General features: G+C 43.8%; 2 protein-coding genes across 4 annotated transcripts in view; one reads left to right on the top strand and one right to left on the bottom strand.

Annotated features, from left to right (window-relative positions):
• Window positions 1–10,299, top strand: part of Ocrl (OCRL inositol polyphosphate-5-phosphatase) — a 53,979-nt gene extending 43,680 nt beyond the window's left edge. Inside the window, exons 19-24 of one of the 2 annotated variants that reach the window (XM_027433446.2) lie at window positions 668–691; window positions 4,463–4,579; window positions 5,436–5,520; window positions 6,118–6,245; window positions 7,556–7,667; window positions 7,875–10,299. In XM_027433446.2, the coding sequence (XP_027289247.1) occupies window positions 668–691; window positions 4,463–4,579; window positions 5,436–5,520; window positions 6,118–6,245; window positions 7,556–7,667; window positions 7,875–7,999 (591 nt within the window). In that variant the 3' untranslated portion in view covers window positions 8,000–10,299. The remainder of the gene's footprint in view (window positions 1–667; window positions 692–4,462; window positions 4,580–5,435; window positions 5,521–6,117; window positions 6,246–7,555; window positions 7,668–7,874) is intronic. The other variant, XM_027433447.2, reaches the window with a different exon arrangement.
• Window positions 1–17,759, bottom strand: part of Smarca1 (SWI/SNF related, matrix associated, actin dependent regulator of chromatin, subfamily a, member 1) — a 162,364-nt gene extending 144,605 nt beyond the window's left edge. For both annotated transcript variants that reach the window (XM_035450311.1, XM_027433497.2), the window contains exons 1-5: window positions 17,613–17,759; window positions 16,800–16,975; window positions 13,880–13,952; window positions 12,948–13,047; window positions 5,341–5,454 (exon numbers count right to left, since the gene is read on the bottom strand). The gene's annotated coding sequence lies outside the window, so the exon portion shown is untranslated. The remainder of the gene's footprint in view (window positions 1–5,340; window positions 5,455–12,947; window positions 13,048–13,879; window positions 13,953–16,799; window positions 16,976–17,612) is intronic.
• Window positions 17,760–18,773: the final 1,014 nt, after the last annotated feature.

Raw genomic sequence — 18,773 nt, 5'->3', positions numbered from 1 at the left:
CTGCAGAAATAACAAAGATAAAAAGTGCTCTTCCCCTGCTGCTGCTTTGTCTTTTATGTCCACTAGAAATAGAAATCTCATGGATACTCTGATCCACAAAGCTCTGAGATAAAATGCATTTACATTTCAGTACAACCTTCAAATCTGGTGAGTCTATAGGCCTTCCAGGAGGTAGGTGGGTACCAGGAGAGAGAAAAGCTCTTGGAGATTCTGGGGACTAGCTGGGGCGAGAACAGCAGTAGAAAGGAGTAGTTTACCCCCCGTTTCTGAGTGTCCACTCTTAGGGCCAGAAGCCAAGTTCTTCTATGGGGGCAGCATTAGGATGAGGTAAGCATGGGCCATGACAGCAGGTGAACAGGAAGCCCCAGCACCAGGCTTGACTGGATCCTCAGGCAGCTCCCCAAGGGCACAAAAGCCAAGGCCTAGAGAAGGATGGTTTTGAGTGATAATCTCAGAGAACTGTATAATATACTATGCATGACAGAGAACTTTGCATGTGCAGAATGTTCTATTTTCAGTGTTCACCATTTGAAGGATTCGGAGCTTTTCAAAGCCTATGTGTCTAGCAAGCTGGCAAGATCTAATTAATACTGAGCTGTTTCTAATTCTGTGAATTAACTCTGATCATTGTCTACTGCCAATGACTTTTCTCCTGCTCTGCTCTCAGGAAGAAGACAGCTTCCTAGAAAAGGTAATTCAATCCATTGTTGGTAATGAAGGTTTCCCTGTGCTTGACTAAAACACTTAACTGTGGTCCCTGGAACTTTCCTTAAGCATTCTCATATCAGAGGCCTAATTCCCTAATCAGCCCTATTGGCCTGCCAGGTGTTTTGAAGTATGCTCAAAATACAGTAACATTGTTTATCCATCTGACAAGTTGTCTATACTCTGTATGTAAAAAGAAATAAAACTCAAGGATACAGCTTTTGGGGGGACGGGGGTCTCAGGCTAGCCTCAAACTCACTATGTAGCAAGAATGACCTTTATTTTGTATCCTTCTACCTCCACTGCCCCAGTGTTGGAACTGTAGCACTCCTGGTTTTATGAAGTCCTGAAAATCAAACTTGGACTTTATAATAGATGATAGATAAGCATTCTTCCAACTGAGCTTCTTCGCTAGCCATCAATGTGTGTGTGCGCGTGCGTGCACGCGCACATGTGTATGTGTTGCAAGGGATGAAACCTAATGCCTTACACATGCTAGACAAATGCACTATCATTGAGCCACACTGGCATTTCTTAATTTCCAGATAAGTGCTGTAGCATGAAGCTACATCTCTAGCCCAGATTTGTCTTGATGTAAACTCATGAGTTGGAGGGTACTGTTTAGCTGCCCCTGCTTCCAATGATAGTAAAACCCCCCAAAATGCTATTCCAGTTGCATTAATAGTGATGTGGAAGCTGTGGTGATGGCCAGTCAATAAAGTACTTGTTGCCATGCAACCATGAAGGCTCAAGTTCAGATTCCCACCCCCCGTGTAAACAAAATAACTGGGTACAGTTTCACACATCTGTAATGCCAATGCTGGGGAACAGACACCAGGTAGGTCCCTGGAGTTCACTAGCCAGCCAGTCTAATGGAATCAGTGAGAGAACCTGTCTCAAAAAAATAAGATGGAGACAGACTGAGGAAGGCAACTGGTGTCAACCTCTGGCCTGCATACACACATATATACATGCATATACAGGGACCATACACACAACAAAGGAGTGATTTAGGGGTCATAATAATAGCGGTTAATTACTCAGAGAATACCCAGATATAGTCAAGAAACAGCATAGAGTAGAATTGTTGAGCTAAATCATAAATGGAGTAAAATCATAAATTGTCTAATCTAGCCATCTGTACTTAGACAGAGATATTTTCTGTGTTCTAGCAGGCAAGGCCCAAGGTCCAGAAAAGTAGAAAATGCTATTAAAAAGTCCCACAGCTTCTGAGCACCTGAGTGTAAGGTGTGGGTACTGTTTCCCAAATGTCCAGTGGTATATACCTCATGCTGTGCCTCACAGCCTCTTCCATCATAAACTGGACATGCCAGTCTCCCCTCGGGGCTGCCAAATGCAGGGGCAGGAGCTCAACAGATACTCCAGAGCATGTTCATAGAGTGCTTGAGACCTTTCCATTGAGTGGAGTTGAATACATTTTGAAGGTGGAGATTCTTGACTAGCATTAAGATTACAAAGTGTAGGCTTATAGGGCAAGAGTATGTCTTGTTGAAAGAAGGCAGAGTCCTGGTTCCCCTTTGAATATCAGAGTTCACAATAATGTACAGATCATTTTTATAAATATTCTTTCACCATTTCCTTATTATATCCGTTTCTAGACTTCAGAACCACAAGTGTGACATTTCCTATTATCGCAGGTGAATTTAGAAGTAGAGAGTAGATGCTGTATGTAACCTACTGACATTTTATTAACCTTTTAAACCACTAAGGCTTGACACATCTTTGCTTCTTAGCTCTTCTCTGTTAAGGGCAGTCCATGTTCTGTCTATTCAGTTAGACAATGCTTTATGTTGTGTTAATGCCATAAGACAGGTAAAAACCTTTAGTTGGATGTCAGATTTTTTGAAAGTATATGTCAGTGATGAATAATTTATATGTGGTAAATTTGGAGGCATCTGCTAAAGAATCTGCCCATGTGTTGTGTTTGATCCAGAAAGTTAGTAGAATGCACTATGAAGTGTTTGGACCCAGATAGCAGATGGATGTCTGCATGTAATACATACAACCAGAATGAAGTCAGTGGATGAGTCGCCTCTAATAGAAGATACAGCAACTATAGAGAATATGAATATCAAGACATAGCATCCCAGGAAAAGAAAGAAAATAAATGTGAAAATCGATATATAGAGAGATTTGAAAAGGCAACCAACAATCACTATACTCCCTTCTCTTCACAAAGTTCATTGGTGCTTATTAAAAAGCACCATGTTGGGGATGGAGAGATGGCTCAGCAGTTAAGAGCACTGGCTGCTCTTCCAAAGGACCTGGGTTCAATTCCCAGCACCCACATGGCAGCTCATAACTGCCCATAATTCCAGTTTCAGGGGACCCAACAATTTCACATAGATATACACATGCACACAGGCAAAACATGAATGCACATGAAATAAAAATAAAGAAACCTTTTTTTTTTTTTTGGTTTTTCGAGACAGGGTGTCTCTGTGTAGCTTTGGAGCCTATCCTGGCACTCGCTCTGGAGACCAGGCTGGCCTTGGACTCACAGAGATCTGCCGGCCTCTGCCTCCCGAGTGCTGGGATTAAAGGCGTGCGCCACCAATGCCGGGCAAAGAAATCATTTTTTAAAAATAAGAAATAAAATAAAAAGCACGATGTTAAGAAAAACCTGGGCACTTCTGTAGTGTATGTGGCCCCTGTATGCATAGTTCCATCTTTTTTCTTTCCCTTAAAGCTATAGAGTTGGAGGTTCTGGATAGAACAGTGTCAGACAAGAACTGAAAGTTGACAATATATAATGTGTGACTTAGAGGTGGCAAAAGGAAGAGGAGGATGGGAAAAGCTAACATGGCTGTCTCCACTAACATGGCAGTTCTTCTGGAAGCTACCTGCAGATGCCCTTTAGCCTATTTTGGATCTATTTTTCATATGCTTTATATTTGAATCTATAAATCTAAAATAAATTAACATTTGTTTTTGAGTAGATAGATAGTAGACAGATGAGTGTATTTTATACATTGGATTTAGTTATTTGTCTGATATATGTCAGTTCTGGATTTTTGTCTTATGTTCTTTCAGAAGACTCTAACAATAAAAAGGTAGGTAAAACAAATAATGGCCCCTAGAAGTCTTTGCTGGGCTATTAATATAAATAATAATTTCTGGAAGTAGACCCTTGAGTTTTCATGGTATTAGCTCCGGGTTATTAGTTTTGAATTTTGGAGCTTATGATTGGAAACTTGGATCAAGCCTAAAGCATTCATAGTTGTGCATCTAATGTACAGAATTGTCTTTAATTCCTCAGAAGCAAAGTAATTTAGTTAAAGAAACAATGAGAACTCCCAGTAGTATTTGTGGTGAGACCTGAAGGGAGAGTTAGTGTAGAATAAACTGAAACCTAAGTGTAAACATGGCCCCTCCGGTGCTGTACTAACAACTGTGATTGCATGGTCTAGCTACTGGTCATGTGTAGACTCTACTGTGACTTTATTATATTCTTGCCACACTGGTTCTCACTGAAGAAAGTGGAGTGCATCCATGGGATGCACACCACAAGTACAAATGAAATGTTTGCTGACTCAATGAAGCAGTTTAGAAAGGAGCTTGTTTAACTGCTGGGATCATCACTGAGTGCCTTCTGAACATGGATGTCTCTTGTGAGAAAAAAATGCAACAAGTATAAGAGACAAAGACCACATTGTACCCAGTTGAGCAGAATTTGAAAGAAATGTGTCTCTTTATTCTGAGGTCCCTTTGATTTTCATCCCTTTTCATCTGTCAGGAGAAATCCCTTCTGCGGATGGTCCCCTTAGATGAAGATGCCAGTGAGCAACCCCTTCAGGTTCCCAAGGAGATCTGGCTTCTAGTAGACCACTTATTCCGATATGCATGCCACCAGGTAAGTGTGAGAAAACCTTCCCTGAACCAGAGCAATGCATGAGCGTCCTATAGGGAATTAAGATGTTTCACGCAAGCATAGTGCTTTCCCGGTCCCAAGCAGCCTCCATGCAGCTGCACTGTCAGACCTCTAAAGCTCACAAGCTAAGCAGGTCCCTGAAACCTCACACTGAGACTGATGGCAGAGCCATGACCGGAACGGAGAATGCCCGTGGCTTGATTACGCACTTTCCCCTGAACGACTGAGTACTCCCGTCTAACGCCTATTTTAGCTGACCTGTAGCCAACTGGGAATTTTAAAATTGAAGCAAACTTCAAGACCCTTTCTTTAACATAGCACTGAGCTTTCTTTTAAATCAATCCTGTCCTAAAACACTAGCCATGCCCAACTCATCCCCTATAAGAACTTTCTTTGAACCAGTTGAAGGTAGTATCTTCAGACCTACTGAGACCAGTATAACTCGGAAACCAAGTTTTATCATAAATGTGCCATTTCCTCCTTTCCTGGCATCCAATTCTGCCCACAACTGATATGGTTGTGATTCTGCAGGGTGTACTCTGCCTTGTTTTCCAGAGGGCAGTGGACTGCCTGGCTTCTGATCTGGCCATCTAGTCCTATCAAGTAGAGGCTGACATGTCATTTTTGACAGGTCATTTTCTTGCTTGAAATAAACTTTCACATGGATTATTGAAACGCTAAAGGAAAACAATGCTCTGTCCCCACCCCCTTCCCTAACCATTGATGTGAGTGCCACCCTGTACCTTTCTTTCTGCTGCTCTCCCACTTTCTGGGCAAGCTTCAGACTTCAGTAGATGGATAGCTTGCCTTGTTCCCATCATGCTGACTTCTTTGGTAGGAGGACCTGTTCCAAACCCCTGGAATGCAAGAGGAGTTACAGCAGATCATTGATTGTCTGGATACCAGTATTCCTGAGACAATCCGTATCCTTTCTGCCCGAGGCTTGAAAAGCTGTACAGGTACATGGCCAAAGCGTTTTCCCACCTGCATTTGACATTTGTGTTCCAGCATTGATTTTTGTCACTGTCTCATAAGACAGTCACTGACTAACCAATTCTTTTATCAAGACCTTTCAGGAACTTTTAGTCTCCCTTTGTGTCAGACTAAGAGGAATCAAGGGGTGGGTAACAACTTGTAGTGAGCATGGGACGTAGGATCTATAGCCCCAGTACTGCTCTCCCTCAACCAGCTGCTCAACCCTGCTATGCTCCCCACCACGTGCTATCACCAGGGCAGGAAAAAAAATGAGAAAAAAACGCTGGCAACTAGCTTATCCCCCATCCAATGGACCCTATTGTTGTGCTGGCTCTGCTCCCTGAGTCTCTGGTGTAGTGAAGGGACTCTCAAGGGTTTTGGCCAATTCTATACCTCCTTGGCTACAGAGTGCCTAGGCCATTTTCGGACCCCAGTCAGGAGCAGTGTGTGCTAAGAGAAGAGAAAAGCCATCCCTATAGAGGCTTGAGTCAGATGTCTGTGTAGCTTTTCTCTGGGTTCCTCTTCCTTGACTAAAGGCTATTCAGCTGGAAGTAACCACTCTGTGGCTGAAGCACTGCTTATTTTCCTGGAAGCCCTGCCAGAGCCAGTCATCTGTTATGAGCTCTATCAGCGGTGTCTTGATTCTGCTCATGATCCACGGATCTGCAGACAGGTGAGTTTTGCTGCTCTGAGGATGTGCCCAGTGCAGGTTCTCCCGTAGAGAATCCATCAGTTTTACAAAGCTGTATGACAGAATGGGCCTGGGTCTGTTATTCAGGCCAGGACCTTATCATTAAATTTTAAAACCCTTGGGGGATCCATTGAGATGCTTCAGTGGGTAAAGGTCCTTGCCACCAAGGCTGATGACCTGAGTTTGATCCCCAGAACCAAAGTGATGAAAAGAACAAACCAATTCCCACTGGTTGTTCTCTGATCTCAAGTGCCCTGCCCCCGACACACACTATAAAAGTAAATGAAGTTGAAACCCTTGAATTTAGGTACTATTATTTTCTACGATGTTGGAATGTTTTCTAGTCTGTTAACAGAAAACTTAGTGGGGTGGTTACTTGAACCTTTGAGGTGTTTGCCAAAACTAATTATAAGTACAATTCTAGCTGTCATTACCAGGAAAAGTCGGTAGCAGTTGGGAGCCATCTTTCTTCCTCTTTCTTCCTCCTCACTCGCTCCCTCTTCCCTTCCTCCCTCCCTCCTCCCCCCTTACTTTCCTCCTTCCTTCCACCCTCCTTCCTCCCCCTCCTCCCTTCCTCCCAATCTCACTCCCTCCCTCCCTTCATCCCTCCCAATCTCCCTCCCTCCCTCCCCTTCTCCCTCCTGCCTTCTGTCCTCCTGCCTCCCTCCCTCCTCTCTCCCTCCTCCCTTTCCTTCCTCCCTTCCTCCTTCCTTTTATTCCTTTCTCTCCTCTTTCCTCCTCCTTCCCTCCCTCTATCCCCTCCCTCCGTGCCCCCTTCCTCCCTCCGTGCCCCCTCCCCTCCTCCCTCCCTCCTTTCTTCCTCCTCCCTCCCTCCTCCTTTCCTTTTTGGTATGTTTTTAATCTTGAGAAGATTTTGGTCCACAATGGCTGAGACTAGCTATAAATCACATTAGTGAGTGTTGGCAATGATGGGTACCTCCTACCAAGTAATATTTAGAAAAAGAAACACTTAGGTTGACTGATGCCTTTGCTGTTGGGGGGGGGATGAAAAAAACCCAGATGAACACTTACCTTCTGGTGAAACACTTTGTGAATGCAACTCTGAGGTGAGTGCATGGCCTGGTCATTGAATAAAGAGAGACTAAACCATACTCACTTCAGACTTAGAATTCAGCAGGTAATATACTTACTGGTCATGAGCAAGTAATAGAGGGTAGTGACAGACAAATGAGACCTATAAGAGTTAGATTACAAATTGTTCTTCTGGTGGCTATAAATTCATATTTCCTTTAAGCTATTTACCTCACTACACACTCCTCCTTAATAAACAGGTAATTTCCCAGCTTCCAAGATGCCATAGAAATGTTTTCCGCTACTTGATGGCATTCCTTCGTGAACTCCTAAAATTCTCTGACTACAACAATGTCAGCGCCAACATGATCGGTAAGGATACTCCATGATAAAGTTGGCGTGGAGGGCTAGCTAAAAATAATCTATATGCATTTTGCATAATGTATACTGTATTTGGTGTTCAGGAATATGGCAGTCATTTCCCTACTACTGTTCTTGTTCCCTGCACCCCAAATCTTGAGGTTTTGCTGAGGTCATGTCTGACAATGGGTTTCTCCTTTTCTTTCTCCTACCCTCCAGCTACTCTCTTCACTAGCCTTCTCCTAAGGCCTCCACCAAACCTCATGGCAAGACAGACTCCAAGTGACCGCCAGCGTGCCATCCAATTCCTTCTGGTCTTCCTGCTTGGGAACGAGGAAGACTAAGTCTTTCCCTATCTGAAATTCTTGAAAAGGAAGATCTTGGGCTCTGAGTATTTCAGGATTATTTGAAAAGTCATGACACAAAAAAAGGGCCTACTGCAGGATCTTAAGTTCTGTTAATAGTACAAAGGGAAGAGTTTCTTAATCCCTCCTCACCATATCCTACAGAGCAAAATCCTTTTAGACATATATTGCCAAGCCAAAGTTACCATATTTCGGGGTTTTTTGTGTTTACTCTTTGTAAAGCAAAGAGGTCTGTATTTACACTCCTTTACCTAGGGGTATGTTTTCTGCCCTGCTTCCCAGTCAACATAATTCTCTTAATACCCTGGGCCTAGATTGTGAGGCATTCCCATTCTAGGCCTACAAGCACTACTTGCTGTAACTCAGACTTGTCTGTAGTCCTTTTATAATGCACTTTGGATCCACCCTCTCCCCATGTCACTACTTTGCACTCTTCCTCCATTCGTGCTGTCACTTGGAAGGAGCCCTGGATGAGGCTAGTGACTCTGTGGGTGTAGTCGACAGTGAAGCTCACTGTCTCCATGCGATTGTTACATGTGTGTGTGCATTTCTACTACAATGATGTCTATGTGTCGCTGGAACATTGGTCTGCTTTGGGATCCACACCTGGTGGAGCCGTATTCCCTTGTCTGTGATCGTGTTTAGTTCCACAGTTGTATGGACTCTAGAGATGGCATCCCACTGATGCGAGGAAAGCACTGTGAGGATTTCAGGAGTGAAAATATCCATGCTCCACAGCTCCTGTTTCCTACTCCCCCTTACGTCTTTTAGTGTCCACACTTGACATGAGGAGTAACCCTGGGTGTTAGGGAACCCATCTCCCTCTAGAAACACACTTCCAGAATAATGTTTGCATCACAGTCAAAAAGGGAGTCTGTGCACCTCAAGTGAGGTCCCCTGGACCTTCCCTCCTCTCCCAGACCAAGTATTGAGGGTAACCCTCAGAATCATTTCTCCTATCTTCTGGCATTGCAGGGGAAGACATTGCTCTCTCTCAGCAGGGCTGACTCTGGGCTCCACTTCTGGCTCCTTCAAGTAAAGAATTTAAAGACTGCCCTTGGCTCCTAAACACTATATCGAGTGCTGTGTAAGAGAAACTGGTCAGTGGGACCAGCCACACACACATTACCTCTCCCACCTGAAATGACTCCAAGGTTTTCATTTTATTCAAGATTTGTGGGACAGACAGACTTTCTAAAACCTGATATGTTGGTTAACAAAAAAGCCACCAGCTACTGACTGCAAACTGCCTGATGAAATTGGTTTGCTTGGTTTTCTTTCATCGAAACCAACCCAAGTTGTGTCATTCTTGCCTGTTAACATTGGGTGTAACGAGCTTGTATCAGGCTGTGTGTACAGTCTTGGGTACTGATTCCATGACTCTTGTAGCATCTAAGGAGAGGGCCAGGGAAACATCTACTATCAAATGGTTTCCCAGTTCCCTCGTCTCCTCCAAATTGAGTTCTTTGGAGAACAAAAAGTATGTACCCTGCAATAGACCACTTAAGCCCTTACCCAATTGGGAGTTGGGAAATAAAAGAATTGGTGCCAGCTCACTGAAGATCTGATTGGGTCAACAGTTGGTTAGTGGAAGACAGAGAGCAGAGAGCAAAGTTTTGTCATGTCTGTTAGGCTAGAAAGTAATCACTAAAAAAGCAGATGATAACAGCTGGGGCAAGGTGGTCCACAGGAAAAGCCTTTCCTGTGTGTATTCTGTAATATCTTGCCAACCTGGGGTCTTTGGGTGAGCAGGACTATGGTTAGTAGGGCTGGCTCTGTGGAGCATGCATGTAGTGCCCTTCCTTCATCAGGCCAAAGCACCAAGTTGCTTCACTGCCTCACCTTTTGTTCACCTAGGCCTAGGATGTATATGGGGTTGAGGGTTTTGGACAATCTCCAGATAGGGGATACAAAACAGATCAGATGAAGAAACCTGCTTTCCTATGCTGGTTTCCTATCCAGCACCCCAACTTCTAACCCCTCATGCCTCCAAGGTACTGTTTCATAGTTCCTCTGAATTAAGGCTTTCAGATCCAACTGGTAGGGAAAGACTGAGCACCTAGTGTCTTAGGGCAGAAATTATTCAAATCTATTGGATGATATTGCATTAATTTCCATTTCACTGTTTTCTGATTCTTAATCTAAAGTTCTACATTATATTTCACAAAAATGTCTTGGTCACTAAGCAAAGCTGCTAGTGGGATTCTGTATTTTGTGTCATCTTTTTTATTATAATTTATTGCAATTTTCTGAATAAATATATGTTGTGTGAAAAATCATTTTTATCTTGATAAGAAAGAACTGGAGGGAGGAGACTTATGTCACTTGGTCTCACTTGGCTTTTTTTTTTTTTTTTTTAGGGGCAAACAGTTTCTTTTTTTCTTTTTTAAATTTAAAATAGAAACCAGCTTCTTTTACATGTCAATCCCAGTTCCCTCTCTCCCCTCCTCCCCTGTCCCCCACTAACCCCCTATCCCATTCCCTTTCTGCTCCCCAGGGAGGGTGAGGTCTTCCATAGGGGATCTTTAAAGTTTGTCATCATTAGGAGCAGGGTCTAGGCCCTCCCCCGTGTGTCTAGACTGAGAGAGTATCCCTCTATGTGGAGTGGGCTCCCAAAGTCCATTCATGTACTAGGGAGAAATACTGATCCACTACCAGAGGCCCCAGAGATTTAACCAGACCTCCAAACTGACATCCTTGTTCAGGGGGTCTGGAACAATCTTATGCTGGTTTCCCCAGCTATCAGTCTGGGGTCCATGAGCTCCCTCTTGTTCAGGTCATGTTTCTGTGGGTTTCTCCAACCTGGTCTTGACCCCTTTGCTCCTCCCTCCTCCCTCTCTGCAACTGGATTACAGAGTTTGGCTCAGTGTTTAGCTGTGGGTATCTGTGTCTGCTTCCATCAGCTACTGGATAAGGGCTCTAGGATGGTATATAAGGTAGTCAACAATCTCATTATAAGGGGAGGGCATTTAAGGTAGCCTCAAGACTATTGCTTAGATTGTTAGTTGGGGTCATCCTTGTAGATCTCTGGATATTTCCCTAGTGCCAGATTTCTCTTTAAACCTATAATGGCTCCCTCCTCACTTGGCTTTTTTCTTTTTCTTTTCTTTCTTTCTTTCTTTCTTTTTTTTTTTTTTTTTTGGTTTTTGAGACAGGGTTTCTCTGTGGCTTTGGAGGCTGTCCTGGAATCTCACTTGGCTTTTTTGCAGTCCCCATCAACTATATGTGTACCTGTCACCACCCAGCTTACAGAGAAATGCCATTTACATTTTTTGCACTGGGTCTGTAACGCCATTTTAGAGTTTACTTACCATGCACAAAGCCTTGGGTTTGATCTGTAACACCAGGACCACAAAAGTATGTTTTCTTGGGCTGGTGAGATTATTCCATGGGTAAAGATACTTGCCATCAAACCTGATACCCTAAGTTCAGTTCCCAGAACCCACATGGTAGAAGGAAGGAACTGACTTCTGAGAATTGCCCTCTGAGATCTACACATGTGTTGTGGCATGGCCACATAGATAAATATAATTGGGGCTGGAGAGATGTCTCAACAGTTAAGTGTACTTACTGCTCTTACAGTAGACTCAGGTTTGGTTCCCAGCACCCACACTGGCAGCTCAGAACTGCTATAACTCCATCTCCAGGGGGTCTAATGGCTTCTGCAGGCACCTGCACACATACATACATACATACATACATACATACATACATACATACATACATACATACATACATACATACATACATACATACAGATAGATATATCTTTCTAATGAAAAAATAAAAAGATGTCTTTTCCCTAAGAGATGAGAAGCCATGTATTTTCAGACTGATAAAGAAGCCATGTACTTTTGGGGCCAGCAAAGGTCCTTATTTTGACCCTAAGGATTCAGGCAACAGTGAATTCATCTGTTCCATTACACACTCCATCCCATCCCTTGGGATGGGATCTGCAATGGAATCTTACTATATTGCTGAAGCTGGTCTTGAACTTCTAGACTCAATCAACTGTCCTGATGCAGCCTCCCTTGTAGCTAGGGCTGCAGTCACACCACACACCATCTTGCCCAGTTGGATGTTGGTATGACAAGTCCTAACACACACACATTTCAGAGGAGCCCTTGCTCTCAGCCTAGGTGGATTAGATGTGACTCCCAAAGAGCCTGTTTTCACATAATCCATTTTATAACTTCTGAAACCCAGCTTATTACTTGGGGTGATGAGGTGCATAAATTTATAAACACTTTGGGGCAGCTCTGGTATGAGCTCCTCTCTGGCACTTGGAGGGAATGCTGCCCAGCTCAACAGGATACCACTGTTCCCTGGCCCATCTACAGCATGAATTTGTGGCTTCTGAGTTCATTCCCTTTAAGACTGAAGATGCTTCAGCTGGAGGGTTCTTCTCAACCAGGGCCTTTTTCCAGTTCCCTCCCTCTGTGAGCCTGCCAGATGCATGTGCTGACTCAGGGTTGTTAGGAACCCTCTTGGGGGCTTTTTCTAGCTCCACCCAAAGGCTTGGCAGAAGAAGGTGTTCCCTTCTGTGGAGACTGGCATCCAGCCGTTTCTATATAGCAGGGGGCAATACGGCATAGCAGGTACCATAGCTGTCCGTGCCTGTATCTGCACCTTTCCCTGCTGCTCTTGTGTTCTAGGAACTCCATTAGAGCCTTTTTGTTGCAAGGCAAGTTGGACAGGCTCTTAGTGTGGTTTAATAATCCATAGCCACATAGTGTAACTATAAACCACACAATGTTAAAAGGAGAGAGCCTTAGTAAATGATCTCAGCCATTGTCATTGTTCAAATAGGGAGTCTCAGAGGGGACAATGATTGACTCGCCATGAAGTATGATGGGAAGAAAAGGCTTATGCTTCACAGTTTGACATGGGTCAATGAACACTCTACATAACCTTAACCTATACTCACCAGTTAACATTTAATGATGGTTGCCTCGAGTCTGCTGTTCAATCCAGTTTCTGCCACTTCTTATTGTGATTTTGGACTAGTTTCCCTATAGTTTTCTTGCCTGTAAAATAAAACAAGTATAATATTGCGCTTATGTGGTATAAATACATCAGTTTCATCACTTCCTTGTTTAAAATAACAAACAACAACAAAAAACCCCAAAGCATTGTCCAGTACATTTAGAACAATGTCCCACCTTTCTCCTGGCCTTCAAGGTCTGACATTGTTAAATGGAAAGTACATTGCTATGTGCCAGCAATAGTGTATGGCACATAGAAGCTGCTATATAGATTTCCTGCTCCAGCTTTCTGTTTCTATCAAACTGACTGTACCTAAGGCTTTAGATTTCTTACTTAATGATAATAACATTGTCAGGCAAGAACCAGCTTGTACTCAGTCTGTTCAGCTCTCAACCATCTGACTGCTCTCAACCATCACCACACCACACCTATGCCTCTATTTCAGACCTTACCTTTAATACATTTTCAAATTATTATTATTATTATTATTATTATTATTATTATTAATTATTATTATTATTATTTTAGGGAGGGGGCAGGGAACAACTTTCAGGATTTAGTTCCCTCCTTATACTGGAATTCAGGGATTGAATTTGAGTCATCAGGCTTGTGTGACAAATTCTTGTCACTCACTGGCCCATCAGGGTGGCCCCCAGAAATCTTTAAGAAAGTGGAATTGGGATATAACTTAACGCCAATTATGGTGGTATACATCTGTAACCCCACTGTTTGCTTGGGAGACCAAACCAGTTTAGAAGCCAGCCTGGGTTATATGATGAGATTAAGGTTAGTTTTAGCTAAGAAACAAGGCTCTGTGTCTTGATTGATTGTAGTTATTTTTTTATGCGTGTGCACACACACACACACACGTACCTGTGTGCTTACAGGTATGTGTAGTTATCCACAGGAGCAGAAGATGGCCTTGGATCCCCTGGAGCTGGAGCTGCTGTTTGGAGTAGTTATGGGTTACTTGATGTGGGTGCTGAGAAGAGAACTCAGATCCTCCTCAGGACAATACATGCTCTTAACTCCTGAGCCCTCTCTCTGGCCACACCCACTCAAATTAAAAATAAAAAGAATGAACAACAAGCATGCACATATGAAACACCTGGCTGCTGTCCAACATTGGAAGCCACACTGGCTGCTGTCTCCATTCCTCCCTTCTAGCCTCTTGCTCCCTTTAAAGGAGCTTTGCCTTCCTTATCCAGTGTGCCTGACTTCTACCCCTCCCTGCTTTGTGGTCTTTGCTGCCTGGGCCACCTCTAACTCCTTCCCTGAATTAATTCTTAGCCCACAGTGCTACTTTCCATCTCCTTTGTTCTAGGGAAACTATTCCTATCCCTCTAGATCCCTTGGTAAAGAAAAGGAGTTTGCCTGCTCCCAAATCATGTTTTGAAGCCATGACTCGGACAGTGTGTATGGGGGTGTCATCTGTAATTTAAGTGAGTGGTTCTCAGTCCTGACCTTCATGGAAGTCATCTGCAGCTATGGTTCTCAGACTGTGGTCCCCAAGGACAGCAGCATCAGCAACACCTGGAAGCTGCTCTAATGGTTGCATGTAAAAATTACCACTGCCATGGCCCCACTTAAGACCCTAATTTCCCTCTCAGGTCTTAGGCATAAAGGTATCTTTAGAGCATCCAAGGACAATGGTCTTAACACTACACAGAGTCACCAGAGGGCTTCAAAACTACCAGAAAGAATAGAACTCACCTGCAAATTTCAGAGTAGGTCTGGGGGTAGGTATCTTATTCCATGTTCTGTTTCTATAACAGAATGCATGGGGACTGGGTAATTTAGATGACATCAGGAATGTTCAGGGTGGTATGGCCATAGACAAGACTAGCTAGTTTAAGAGGCATAGATATTTATTTTGACTGATAATTCATAAAAGTATCAAAAGTACAGTCATGAAGTAGCAATGCAATAAATTTTATGGTTGGGGTCACCACAACATGACGAACTATATTATAAAAGGGTCACAGAATTAGGAGGTTTGATATATTAGTCAGGGTTCTCTGGAGTCACAGAATTTATGGAATGAATCTCTCTCCACATACACATATGTGAATTTACCCCTCTCAGTGAGCTGAGAATTCTTTCCCAGCTCAAGCCTCTGTGCAGGATATAGAATAATTCCCTCTTCGCCTCACATTTCAGAATGCCTCAGATCCCAGCTTGCTGTGCCGAACACTAGCTCACCATTCTGTGCTATTCACTTTCCTCCCATACCTTGACTGACTACCCCTGTGTCCATCACATGTGGTTCCATGAGCTTCCTATCCACATCTAGCTGATCTTTTACATGTTCCACTAAGAACTAGAGAGATAGGAAATACTGGCTTTCCATGTAGACGCCAACATGAGTTCAAATCCCAGATCTGCTGTGTGTGTGTGTGTGTGTGTGTGTGTGTGTGTGTGTGTGTGTGTGTGTGTGTGTGTGTGTGTGTTTCCTTAGGCAAAAATTAACTGATCTGTCTCTGTCTCTTCTTCCCCTGCCACCTTGGTTCCACATTTCCCCAGCTTCACTGATATACAATTAGCAAGTCAAAATTTTTATGTATTTAGTTCATTTTATATTGCTATAACCAACTACCTGAGGCTGGGCACTTATCTACAGAAGTTCCTACAGCTCCGTGTTTGGATGTCTTGTGCTTGGTGTTGGAATCTGCTCAGCTGTAGTCAGAGACTTCTGGCTACATCACATCGTAGTGGATTACATCATGTAAGGCGCACTGCAATAGGAAGATATCACATAGAGGAAGCAAGAGTTTTAGGGGGCAGCTCCTCTCTCTTAACAGCAACCCACTGAGGAGAATAAACCTACATCTTCTGAGACCTACATTAAACCTTCTCAAAGGCAGCATCCCCAGTAAAGACTAGGTGCCACCTCTTCAAGATTCCTGCCATCTTAACACCAGGGACCATGCTTATAATACATGAACTTTGGCTTGATACACTCAAAATATATCCAAAACTGCAGTGATCCCAATCTTAGAATAGAAGCAATAACAGTCCCCCTCCTCATAGACTCATGATGACGACACACTCAGTTAATATATTTTAAAGGCTTAGAACAGCCCCTTGTAAACAAGTGCTCAATAAATGGTGGCTAACCTAATTATTCCAAAATATACAATTGACTTCCAAGCTCAGACCCCTCTTCTGCTGTCCTTAACCTCCCAGTAGGTAACCATACCCTTTGTGAACATGTCAAAGCCATCTGGCAGAAGCAGCTCTCTCAAAAAGTTGCCCCCCGCACATCACAATATCCCTGTCTTCACCCACCCCTCTTTCTTACCTATCTCAGAAATAAGTGGCATTCTTCCTTGCTAAGGGCCAACTCTTCCATCTGTGCCTTTGAAGCTTTCTCCACCCACCCTTGCTAGACTCTCCACCCCCATCAACCATGACACTTCCTCTTGTATCTTCAATGACAGTCATTCATTTTGATAAGTTTTCTGGGGTGCCTCCTATATGTACCTCTAGGTACTGTTGCTATTCAGGGTGTTAGAGTCATAGAAGAAGTAACCAAGACAAAGTCGCCCCCCACTGTGCTTTCAATGGGAGGGTGGAAGTGCTGGAGGTGATCAGACAGGCACACAGTTCACAAAGCCACTGCAGGTCATCTCAAGCACCATGGAGAGAACACAGTAGCGGAAGCACCAGACAGTACAACAAAAGGATTTGCTCAGGGACAGTGCCTTCAAGGAGGTAGCAGTAATCTTCCAAAATCCCTGGAAGCTAAAAAGATACCTTATCTGTATTTGAACGGCAGTGACACAATACATACCACAGAATCCAAACATTCTGGCTCCAGCCAAGATTACATCTCAACAAAAGAAGGGAGGAAAGGCCCTAAGGCAGAAAAACAGCTTGCTGGGTTCTGAGGATGGCCAGGCAGAGCACCGCGACAGACAGGGAGGTTGTTCTGGACAAGAGATAGCTGCGGACTGGATTGTGCAGAGCCTGAAAAGCAAAAAACAGGAGTTCCATTTGATTTCGCATGTGACAAGAAGCTATGGTGTCTCTTGTCTGGAGTGGTGTAGTGACACCTCTCTCTCTTTCTGCCTCCCTCCCCCTCCCTGCTCCTTTCCTTTCCTAAGAGTTATAATGGTGCTATACTGTTAAAATGTGTTTTTCCTCACCTTTAGCCCTGACAGTGGTCTTATAAACTACTACTTACCTCCATTTCCACAGTCGAGGAAAGGCTCAAAGAGATGTAACTTACTGCTTACTCTGCTAATGACGGAGTAGAATATGACCCCAGAGTCTGAACTGGGCTGTTAGAAACAATTACTATCTCCTCAATGTAATGAAAATGAATGTCTGTGTGCATGCGTCCCTTGTTATAATAAAATACCTGAAATAATTCAAGGAGAGAGGGCTTACTTAGCTCTTGAATTTGGGAGGGTTGGTCCATAATCAAGTGGCCTCATTTCTTTGGCCTTCTAATGGAGGGAGCGGGGTGCCAGATGGTAGTGATGGGAAGCTCATGGTGGAACAAAGTCTCTAAGCCAGGAAAAAAAAAAGGGAATGGGGGTCCCACAAATCCTTTGAAGTTTATGCTCCCCGCTTACCTAAGGATCTCCCCACTAAACCTTACCTCTTAAAAGTTCCAATAGCCTCTTTTGTATTACTTTTTCAGGGGAGTCTGTTTACCCCAAAACAGGCAGGACAAAGAACTGACTCTCGTCAAGTCTAGTTTGGTGGATGAGTGTGTTCATTCCAGTTCCCTACAGGAGCATGGGTGACTCACAAAGCCCCACCCAGCATGGGTGATGACTCAGAAAAGCTGCATCTCTGGAGTCCTTCCCCAGGCAACCCTCCACCTCCTATATACACTCTCCCATTTCCCTAAACCATGCGCCGCTGGAACAAGATCATGCCTAACTAGGGACGGACAAGAAGTGTGGGGCTGAAATCTCAGGGGAAGGTCTGATTACCTTCCCCTCATCCTTCCTCTGCAGAAATGATAATAGAATATCTCATGAGGGTCTCATGCAAGTAATCACAGCTGCTCTGATCCCAAGATGGCAATGGCCAGGTCATGCCTTGACAGTTTCACAGCCGCTTCCTAGGATCATCACACATGGACCTTTAGAAAACATTCAACATCCAAGCCATAGTAGTAGAGAGGCCCCCTTTAAGTCCCTTTTAGCTTCATCCCCAGCACATAGCATCAGCTGAATATCCTGCTGGTAGCTGGTACTCAATTTAGCTTAGACTTTAACCAGCTTCTCCAGATATCTTCTTCTCTGCCAAAGCCCAGGCCTAAACCTTTGTCTTCTCCAGGCCCCTGGGTCCCACTTGTAGTCATGTACCAATTAGAATTCAGCAAGTACTTATCAAGCACTAACTACGGGCCACTATGTAAGGATCTGAAAGAAACTGAAATGGATAAGATGGGAGATAAGACAAATATGTGGACTCTTTTCAAAAGGAAAGATAAGATAGGGGAAAAACAGGAAACAAAAATGTGGAAGAGGAGGGTTGAGGGAGGATAGATGAGAGAAAGGAAAGGGGGGAATGGAAGAAGAAAGGGGGGAAGAGGGAGGTGAGGAGTGGAAGGAAGAAAAGGGGACAGAGGAAAGAAAGAGTTGGGGGATGGATGTAAATGAATGAAGAGACATCCTAAGAAACAGAGCCAAATTTGGGCCACTCCGAGTTTCTCACATGTGGGCCCTCTTGGCCCTTGCCCAATTCCTGGGCCCCAGAGAATTCAAGCTGCCATCACATGAGTCCTGAGGTGCACAGCTTGAGGTTG

This window comes from Cricetulus griseus, chromosome X (assembly GCF_003668045.3).
Source record: "Cricetulus griseus strain 17A/GY chromosome X, alternate assembly CriGri-PICRH-1.0, whole genome shotgun sequence".
Classification (NCBI taxonomy): Eukaryota; Metazoa; Chordata; class Mammalia; order Rodentia; family Cricetidae; genus Cricetulus; species Cricetulus griseus.
Note: the sequence above shows the minus strand (reverse complement) of the source record. Positions and strands in the feature narration are given on the sequence as shown.